This window comes from Taurulus bubalis, assembly GCF_910589615.1.
Source record: "Taurulus bubalis genome assembly, chromosome: 16".
Taxonomy (NCBI): Eukaryota; Metazoa; Chordata; class Actinopteri; order Perciformes; family Cottidae; genus Taurulus; species Taurulus bubalis.
Window position 1 is genome coordinate 18,619,916 of NC_136604.1, and position 11,092 is coordinate 18,631,007.

At 43.5% G+C, this 11,092-nt stretch overlaps 1 protein-coding gene across 1 annotated transcript; it reads right to left on the minus strand.

Annotated features, from left to right (window-relative positions):
• Positions 1-3,286: 3,286 nt before the first annotated feature.
• Positions 3,287-6,899, minus strand: LOC306748554 (1-acylglycerol-3-phosphate O-acyltransferase ABHD5-like; the record flags this gene model as incomplete). The annotated part of the gene is made up of 7 exons (XM_079231733.1): positions 3,287-3,406; positions 4,193-4,373; positions 4,452-4,563; positions 4,968-5,119; positions 5,502-5,904; positions 6,047-6,129; positions 6,856-6,899. The coding sequence occupies 7 exons, from the start codon at positions 6,897-6,899 to the stop codon at positions 3,287-3,289; spliced, it is 1,095 nt and encodes a 364-aa protein (XP_079087859.1).
• Between the last annotated feature and the right edge of the window lie 4,193 nt (positions 6,900-11,092).

Here is an 11,092-nt window from a genome sequence, read left to right on the forward strand (position 1 = left end):
CACTTTTCCACATTCAGGTTGTCATGTGATCCAATGTAATATAAAAATATAGATTATACCGTAAACGTTGGGTTTACAAGCCGCTACTACCTTCGGTCAGTGTCCGAGTTAGCTCCCCGCTGTAGCCAGCTGGGGCTTCTGTTAGCGCTCCGTTGCTTCCCTGCTAACTTCCGCTAGCTCCCCGAAAACCACCGAAGGTAGCGGGACCAGGCTCGACACCTGGCTTTGGCAGAGGGAACGCAGCAGTAGCAGCAGCAGCGGGCGGTAGCAGCAGCAGTGGGCGGTAGCAGCAGCAGCGGGCGGTAGCAGCAGCGCTAGCTAGCGCTTCTGCTAGCTTGCTACAGCGGGGTCACTGACCGGCCGTAGGAGCGGCTTGTAACCCGACATTTACGGTAGGTGCTTTAAATGAAGATATTTTGACCTTTGCTGCACCAAACAACCACCAGGTGCCACCGAAAAGATTAGCACTATTTTTAAAGTTCTGTTTACAGCCTCAGTATATTTAAATCAGCCATCCTAAAATGGAATACTAATGATAATGTAATAATATGTATGAATACGTGGGAGAGGAAGTCCCAGCTGTACTTTTTTTTTAAACGATGCAAACAAACAGTTTTTGTGACAGGCGGCTCCGAGACCAGATTCAATAGTTTCAGTGAAGAGAGAGAAATTAGGCGCTTTACAGGATTGCCATGAATCAGCAAGCGCTTCAGAGTCGGTCCCATGATGATGAGATGCAAAAGTCTCAATGCGAAAAGTCTGAATGCCTCTTTGGATCCGTTTCGCTCCGTCTGCGAGGTGATGAGAAGCCTTCACATCGTGTCTGTAGAGAATAACCAACCAGCTGGCAAACTCCAGCTCTGCTTCTGTTAGTTCTTCCTGATGCACTCAGTCAGAATTGAAACGCTGTGATCATTAGTCCCCGACGCCTTCGGTGCTACGTGAGAGCTGTGAAGTGCTCTCACTGCATAAAGGTGGAGGATTTTTTTAGGGAGTTCTAAAGCAAAATAACTGTACCTTTGAGATCATTGGGAAGGGAATTTGCTTTCTAGGTAGATATTCCTTTCATTCCACAACACAGCCGGTGCTGCACAGACTTCATTGACAAATCGTCTTATTATTTATTTTTTTACTGTGCAAATGTCAGTCTGGCTGCTAACACAGCTGTATAAATAAATCTCTGGCCTGCAAATATCATCAGTCACTCATAGTCAGGCTATAATTGTTTAGGTTAGACAAGAGGGGAGAGTGAGTGAGTGAGTGAGTGAGTGAGTGTGTGTGTGTGTGTGTGTGCGCCTGATGCACGCATCTCATTACACCAGTGGATTGTCACATGAAAAATGAACACAATTTGATGGGGTATTGGCACTGAGGTGATGGATACCTACAGTACGAGGCAGAAATAGAGTGGTGCTGGTCCAGGACGGCCTTCTGGAAGACCGACTGCATCTTCATTCATATCTTAATGTGTGTTTAAGTATTAAGTGATTACACTTTGACTCTAAAACTGTGGGATACAACCCAAAACGAGTGAGAATAATCAGTGAAATATCAGTTTGGTCTTGCTGGTCAGGGAGAGATATGACTGTGAGCTGTTAAAGCTGAGCTCCTGATGTTTCAGCTGCACAAACCTGTATGTGGTGGTGCTGATTAAAGATAAACCGAGAGCTGATACTGCCAGCACAGTGTGTGTGTGTTTCTGTGTGCGCACACCTTTTCATGTGCAGTTATTTCAGGCCTTCAAGCTTTCAATTATATCCAAACCCAGTGTGAAAGCTCCTGTCACTTTTTTCGCCTGTTTCGCTTTTCCTAATGAAATGATTTCGAGCCCATGTGACTGAGTGGGTGACAGAGAGAGGGAGGGAGAGAGGCATGACGACTTAGCCGCCAATCTTATTAAATGAGTATCACGGACACATTGTGTGTGCACAGCTCCGTCCCCGAGAGGCCGTGCACATGCAGCTCCGCTGAAGTCTCCTCCCCAAATTGACAAGCAGCCAGCGTCTTCAAGAAGAACAAGCAAACCCATAATTACCCCGTCCAACCGCAGTGTCACTTCCAGCAGGCCGCAGATCCAAAATAAACGGTCTCCGTGGCTACCCTGTTGCCAGGAGACAGTTGGGGTGGGCCAGGTCACTGGCAGAGGTAACAGGCCAGGGTGCTAGAAGATAACACATCGCTTCCTCCCTCACTTCACTGAACTGCAGCCTGCGATACCGCCGTTCAACCTCTGCATCAAGCCACGGTACTGAAGGTGCCCTGTTGAGGCTTCCAGTGCACAAACTCGTGCCAGACACTGCCAGTTACAAACTAACGTCTCGCTAAAGGCGAGCCATCTTGATGCGCGCTGCTCTTCAGAGGTGGTGGGCGGGGCATTTGGTCTGTGGCATTTTGCATGTTTGAATATTCATGTGTCCTGAATTTTTCAATGAAGGAAAAAGATGTGCTTCCAGCCCTTTTTTATTTATTTTTAGTCTATGTGGGAAAACCATGTGAAACAAAATATTATTCATTGCAGAATATTTTTTCCATACTTGTGTCCGGAGGGGTGTTTTAACCCACCTTGAAACAGAAGGCCTATTTTTAGTCACAACACACATCTCTGACCCTATTCTGTCACTGCAGTTGTGACTTAGCAGAGCGCCGAGTGTCTCGCTGCTCTGAGAGCATATCCAGGTCTCCTGAGTGTAGGTCACTGGGCTCAATATGCATGCGACAGCACTTCGTACGGGATTCACTGTCACTGTTCTGCAACTAATGTGCGCGTGCCGTTACTGTGCCGCCATCTGCTGGCCGCTCTGAGTCACGGCGTCGCCTGAGGGCGCTTCCTGGAAAACACACTACCTTTGCCCTGCACATCTCCTCCCTCATATCTCTCACAGGGTGTGTGAGGGGTCAGACAAAAAGAACATCCTGTGTACTTTGCCCAGACCTTAAACCCAAAACGAGATTTGTTTTCCCCTTGGGAAATGATTTCTCTTTTTTTGCACAGAAAAGAGTTTCCCAACAGTTTCTCAGAATTTCCCCCAAGTGGAAGCCAGTTGGAGCCGGAAGAAAAATACACGGCAGGCTGCATTTTTAATTTATTCACAAAACTTGGATAAAGAAACCTGTTGGCGTTGTCTGACCTTTGACCCTCAAGAGTTGAGTGAAGTGTCCTCAGTCAGTGATGGTTCTCTCTTAAGAGTAAAGTGCATGATAAAGAAGCTTACAGTTAAGCAGCTGAGGCTGTGTAAAGGGTGTGTGTGTGTGTGTGTGTGTGTGTGTCGTCTGAATGAGGGAGCGCTCACTGCGTCGCTCCCTCCTTGAGGCGTTTCTCCTCTGTCCCTGTGAGGATCCGATTGACCGTCTGGTTGAAGTCATCGGGCTGGTCGGCGAAAACGTAATGGCCTGCTCCTCTGATCACCTGACATACACACACACGCACACGCACACGCACACACACACACACACACACACACACACACACACACACACACACACACAGACAGAGTGAGTCGGCTGTTTCAGAGATAAAGCTGTCGTGGTTCACAGAAGGCAGTGGTGGATGTTTCTCTTGAGGCGAGACAACATTTATGGGTTTATTTTACTACTTGAATATTTGGATCTGTTGATTTCTCCATTTCCTCATTTGTATATTTAAACATAGCAGTTGTGAAAATGTGTAATATACAAAAAAAGTGTCCTAATGTAAGTAATACTGGGGAAGTTTAATGGAGATATCTGTTAGTTCATTTTGTATATCCTATTCACCTGTAGCGTCTTCAACAGGCATATAATTTTAAGATACATATTTTTAAATGAGTTTCCTATCAGTAAGAAATCTCCACTTCAGTAGCTCTTACACGCACCAAACATACACAGGTGTGTGTGTGTGTGTTCATAGCCTGCTCTTATAATATTGTATTCTTAAAAACACGACAAAATGTTTTTATTTTGTTATTTTTATGGCTGTTGAGAGTATTTTCAGATTTATGTAGGAGAGATGTCCAAAATCCCCCCAATAATGAATGCCTCATTTGCTTATTTAAACAAACAATTTTAGAAAACTTGTAATAGTTTTAATGTTAGTTGTCAACTGCAGGAAGTTTCACTGTGATATCTATTAGTTACAGTTTCACCCTATTCACCAGGAGCGTCTCCCCTTACATACTGAACAAATACATGAAAAAGAACCAAAGGTCCTATATACCTTGATTTGCACATCTGGTCTGGTTTTCTTGAACGCATATCCAGAGTCACTGTCAATGCTGGAGCGTGATCCGTAGATGAAGGAGATGGGAATGCCGGCCTGGACTTGGCCGATCCTCTCCAGCATGGGCCTCTTCGCCCAGCCGTAGGGGATGGTCATGTATCTGAAGGCCGTTTCTCCACTGAAGCAGAGAGAAATGACGTTGGAGGAATAAACTCAGCGCAGTATGTAGATTATACAGATATAAAAGGGTTCTCACCTCGGCGTCTGGGCATTCAGATGGTAGATGTAGTCGGACACGGTGTTGTCGTCAAACACGGAAGAGTATTTCTGCTTGAAATCCGACCTGATGGTCTGGACCAGCATTGGACCTGAGAGAAGAGAGAATATTTACTTCCAGATAATTACAGTATGATCTCTGCAAACAACCCAGAGCATTGACAAGAACACTGTCAGCCTCTCCTGACCTCAACATTGGGGTCAAGTGAGAACAGCCAAAAGCGACATCTTTTTTTTAATTACCGAGCAAAAAACAGGTGGCTCACAGGAATTCATTTTGTCTGTGGAAAAATATATTTTTTAAAAATCTCTCAATACCACGAGCACAAGGCGGTGCCGCCGTCACAAACACGCTCCATCGTACACTATTCAGATAAAAGTCATGATTTTAAATCACGCAGTAAGCTAAGCCTCGAAATGTAATGGACTGAATATGAAAAAAAAGGAAGACGACATCTGAGTGTGTGTGTGTGTGTGTGTGTGTGTGTGTGCTGACCTAGAGGCCCAGCCAGTCTGAGTCCAGCCAAAGGGTTGAAGGGGCTCATGACGGCCCCCATGGCTCTGATCCACACCGGGATGGAGTCGTGGGTGGGGTTCTCTGGACGTGCTGGGAAACCCCACGGCTCCACCAGCAGCAGATGTTTTACCCTGAAAAAAAACACACCATTATGAAGTAAATGTTGGACAACGTCGTGTCTATAGACTAATGACAGATACTGAATATCAGGATGATACTAACTCAAATAGCTGGATCGGATATCGGTGATAATGTGTATATACTTTTTACATTTTGTACTGGAATTTGAAATCCTGTGTACATTTTGGCCAAATTACCATTGCATTTAACGCAGTGTGTAAAGTTGGTGGCAGCTTACAGAATTGAGACACTAAATACCACTTACCAAATACTAGGGGGGAAAGTTGTCAGTGCCACTCTAAACTAAAAACAAAATATAGTTTGAACGTAATATAAAGTCGGTCTGAAGATACTGTGTGGAAGGTTCCGCACTAAATAAACAAACCAAAGCACCTGTGTGGGTATTTGAGTGTGTAGGCAGCAGACAGGTATCCTCCCAGGTTGTGTCCCAGCAGTACCATCTCCTCCAGTCCCACCTTCTCCCTCCACTCCTCCAGCGCTTCCACAAACTGCTCCTCGGCACCCTCCGGGTCGGCGCTGAACTCAGGGCGGCTGCTCCTGCCGAAGCCCAGCAGGTCTAGAGTGTAGACCGGTCTGCTGCTGGAGAGAGAGTCCAGGTTTTGGGCCCAAAGGGCGAGCCCGCCTCCAAAGCCATGCAGCAGAACCAGAGGACATCTGGGCCGGGCAGGGGGCTGCGGGGGAGAGTGTGGCGGTGGCTGGCTAAAAAAAGCTAAGGTCCACAGATAGTTTCTGTTGGAAATGCAGACGTGTTGCCTGGAGAAAGGCTGCGTCACATCTGGGAGAATTATGGGACAAGGGGAAGACGGAGGAGAGAGGAAAAGTAAGAGGAATGGCACCAGATTTACACCAATGCAACAACACAACTTGTGACCGAAAACCACTCAAGTTCTCAGCGGGGCTTCAACAAGCACACTTACTCTTGAGCATTTTTTCCTCTGCATCTTTCAGCTGAGAGGGAGAAGTAGGGCACCAAGAGGGAAGCCAACTTAATATCCAGGAGCTGTGGTTCAGACAGCAGACATGCACAGGCAGGCAGACAGGCAACATGTAAAGTGCATGCAAACAGAGACAAAAGGCAAACCATAATTTGAACTTTGAGCATGTGACGCTGCTGCATCAGCACTCTTGGTATGCAATCTACCCTTCCCTGAATCTCCCTTCGCGACAAACTTGACATCATGCAAACAATAAATGGAGTGAAGCGCAGATACTTAGTTTGCACTTTGTATTTTGAGACCAGATGTCATTCAAAATATGTTAATTTAATGTTGACTATGTCTATGTGCATGTTGACTTGGGATAAGATGACTTATCTCTAGTAGCCACTGCTCAATTCGGAATGCATCAAGAGATAGTTATACCAACACAAATTAAATATTTGGAACAGAGAGGGAGATGGAGATGAATACAGTTGTTTTATTCTAGTAGAATACCGATCTGAATAATGGGACATTTTGTACGTCCCTGGAGACACTGATAGATGTTAACTGATGTTTAACGTCATTTGGATATTTGACATTAACTGAGAAATAACACAACTTTAACAGAGGTTTGAATTGTGATCACTGATCGGGTATTTTTTGCAATGGAGAAGAAAACAAGCCAGTTGTGTCGTCACAAAACGGACGGCGTTCGTGTGGGGACCCAACTGGCGCACTTACATAACCAACAACGGGATGACGACTATTTAATAACAACAACGCGTCTTTCGGGGATGAAAGCTCACCTCTGCTCCTTAAGAGGCTGGAGCTCCTCTGCCATCCTTCGCATGGTGCTTTGTGATGGTCTCGCGACCATGTGAAACGCTAGTGTCAGACTTCATTGTGATGCGTTCAGGTACATTCCGTAAATAATCCCTATTTAATTTTTATACTTAAAATAATAAATACAGTAATCATAAAATACCCTTTTCTACGAAGCATGTGTATGTGCATCATGTGGTTATTTAATAGCATATACATATGAATGAAAACCTTAAGTTATCCTGACGAATTTGCACTCGTAGGGCTTTCAGAGAGCTGGAAGTAAATATGTCCGACTACACGTGAAGGCATCAGCGTGGCCTGAAGCTCCATGAACGGCACCGAGCTCAGGTGGGTCGTCGTCTTCACGCTTTTAGCTCGGAGAAATTCCCCTCAGACGGTTTGTGCTTACTCGAAGAAATGCTATGGATTCGAGGAGGCGTTTAGGCACCGCGCCAAACTATAATGAATGCCCTAAAGCTACACAGCTGACCTCCAATGGCTTCATTAAATACTATACTTGACCCCGAAATAGCATAGCCGTTGCAACGGCTCAGCCAATCAGAGGCCGAATGTCGAATGTAAACGTTAACTATTTTTTAAGCTGGACGCTTATGCTGTTGAGGTCAAATTAAACAATATATATATATATATATATATATATATATATATATATATATATATATATATATATATATATATATATTAGCATTAACTTACTAACACGAACATGTTTACTTGACCAGTCCTCGAGTAAATGCAGTTTTTACACGTTAATTTAACATTTAAGTGAACGTGTGAAACACAAGATAAAGTGTTTTTTTTATATTAGAAAGTAAATTAGCATAGTGAACCCTGTCATACGTCACGTGACCAATCAGAGGTCAATTAGCAGATTGAATTGTGAAAAGTTGATGCTTCTAAAGTCACATGTTTTCCTAAATATCTTTGTTTTAAAGGTCATTTATAACAATTTGGCTAGCTTTTGTATCTTGAAGCATTATGTGTGGTGAAATACTGTATTTTATTCTTTCTAAAACAGTTTCATTGATCAACTGGTGAAGCGTCTTGCTTATGTTGCTGTGATAAGAAAAGAAAAAGTTAATTAAAAATTACGCCAGCAGACATTTCTGTAACACTGTCTGGAAGGGCTAAAAAATGTGTTTGGGTCTTGTGCAATGACAAACCAAGGGAGATGACTTTGGCGTTCCTCAAACTAATATTATCCAGAACACAATTGCTGGCATAGAGATTAAACCGTTGCTTATCTGCATGAATTTCATATTATAATTTCAGATAAGGTAAGAGATTAAAGGCAAAGTTAATTTAATTCATTATCCTGAAGGATTTGAGTGGTTCAGTATGATCCTGCTGCTGCAGGAATAGCACTTTTTCTATCTCCCTTTTTTAACTCTTACACTCACTGTGAATCTCATTAAATCTTAAAAGGAGGGTTACCTTATAGATTAACTGAGGTATTACCCTTGAAATGGTCAGGAGCACCCTTCAGGATATTATTCTGTAGTCGGTGATGGAGTTTTAAGAGTTATTTGCGTCTGGAACTAGGAGCCACCGAACAAACTCGGGATGTAAATCAGCAAACAACATACATTATGTACAACATGTACAGGATGTTTGAAAGAAAACGAATAGAAATTTAAAAAGCTTTACTCGCGTATTCGTTTCTCCAACATGGCGGCAAGTCATGGTGTATATATTCACTTTTCAAACACAGCGATGAGCCGCAAAACAGCCGCTCTTTCTCATATATTATTTGTGATTTTCTCTCTCGCAGGTCAAGGACAGTTTGAGGGGAGCCCAACCTGTCCTGGTCCACAAGGTGGCGTACTTGTGTTCTTTTAGTACGTACACACACACACACACACACACACACTACTTTGTCCTTCATTCCTCAAACACATTTTTCCTCTCATGCCACCCACTTCTGGTGGCTCTTTGACTGTGGGTTTACTGAGTGGTTCCTGAGTGGTTCATTTCCTTGGCGCTCATAGACGCACACGCTCTCCCTCTCCGCGTGTTACTGTCCGTTCACTCTGCTGAGCACTCACAATTTCATAAACCAGTAGACAATGAGGCTGTAGTCAAGCCCGGCTGAAGCTGTCTGGAGACCAGTAACTGTGTGAGGCTTTTAGTGAGGAGACGGCATAAAGCTGCGGCCGGCCTGCTCAGTGACTCCCACACCGAGATGCTAGTCATGCTAGCAATAGTATATATATATCCGCTTCCTCTTGTTTAATCAGAGGCTCGAAAATCTGTTAATTGTAAATTTCAGTCCTGGGACATTCAGGAGGAAATTCCACAAAATGGGCAAAGCCATTACGATTTGGTCTAAATTGTCTAATCTAACTGATTGTTCTTGGAGGTGTGTATTGTGTTAAGTCAAGTAGCACTACTACAATTGCGGAGGTCTTGCATGCAGAAATATGACACAGATGCGCCATTCAGTGCACAATTGGGATTTTATCCCGTGATGATGATACTCAAGAATCTTAAAGGATGTGTCTTAAAAGTCGTGTTTACATCATTATCTTCTCAACCTGAATCAATTTTAAATTCTTCAGAATTTTTGTACAGTAGCCAAATGCAGTCCTTGTGTTATTAAAATGAACAAAGCATTGGTGGTTGAGGAAAAACTGTGGTTGGGTTTCAAGTGAATACTGGAATTGATTAAAACTGTGTGTCCCAATTCTATACTACAGAGTAATCTTAAGGCTTTTTAAAAGAGTTTAGTATACCCATAAAAAGCCAGTATGCATACTAAAAAGGTTAAATATATGTGTGCGCTGTTGTACCAAAAAGCAATGCACAAAAGGAATAAAGGAGCCGCTAACAGCTGCAAAAATAATTCAAATACATTCTGGATAGTGTTTAAATCCTTTTGATTTTCTTTTTTACGGTCCAGTGTGTCGGATTATGGGAAATCTATTAGCATAAACGGAATATAGTGTTTAATCCCCTGAAACTAAGAATGGTTGCGTTTTCCCTTAGTTTAGAATGAGCCCTTCGTGTCTTGGAGCAGGTCATCTCACGGAGTCCCCATATTGCACCACCATGTTTCTACTTTGTGGTTTTTACGTAACCTGAACATCACCCAAGTTCTCCGGGAAAACATTCACAAGGATGGCTGAGCGGTGGGGGGAATCAGTTGATTGCAATATGTGACCTCGTGGCGTGATGCCACTTAATCCTACACACTGCTCCTTTAAGCTTGATTGGCAGTGAAATCCCAGCGTTGCAGTTTGCTCGATGTCTGTCTGTGTAAATGTCGCATCATTTCTTGTTGTCACAAAACCCTCTCTCACAGCAGACGTGTTGACCCGTCACAATATAGGAGGAGAAAAGGACCGGCAACATTAAGGAACGCTCCTTTCTAGTCATAAAGCCGTGTCAGCACGCGCAAGAGACCCTTTTCACGGCAGCCATTGACATGTAATTGCAGAGTAAACACAGGTGTAATTGATCAAATGAGTTATAGTCTGGTTCTATTGATGTCACAGCACAAGGGCCCACCTAAATGGAACAGGGTCATAATTAATGTTATTAGTTACACCTGTGTTTACCCTGCAATGTCAAAGTAGCAAAAGGCCTATAAAAAGTAAAACTGAAACTAAAACAGCGTAATGCAAATCAGGCATCATTGTTTTAATTATTTCCACCTGTGCTTTTTCTACTGTGACTCGTCTAAATGTTTTCGGTGAAAAAGGCCTCTGGATTTGTTATATACTCAGTAAAAAGTGAAATGTGAATTGGCAGCATTAACTGAATACATTTAGTATACTAAACCCACACAGGTGTTTTCACTTGGAACTAATTAAGGCTGTGTGTGCGATGCACAGACTCTCTCACTCGTTTAGTTGCATTTGTTAAGGCGGGGCGGCTTAAACCTTCATCATTCTGATTAGTGCGGAAAGTTTGGTGACCTCATGCAGTTCCCATTATAGCGACACCCAACCTCAACCTGAACAGGAGGCCTGATTAGCCAGAGGAATTGAAAAAACGCCCGCAAGGGAGTACAGGGCCCTAATTAATCGTACAAAACATTGCATCGTAATTGTAATAATGTATTGGTAATATACGGTACTGGTATTATTGTGTTGGAGCACAGGACAACATGGAGAGTCTCTTCTGGCATGTGACTGACATTGTGGCTTTCTCTGGACGCATCACTCTGGTGTATTCTCTATCACAGAGTGTGTGTGT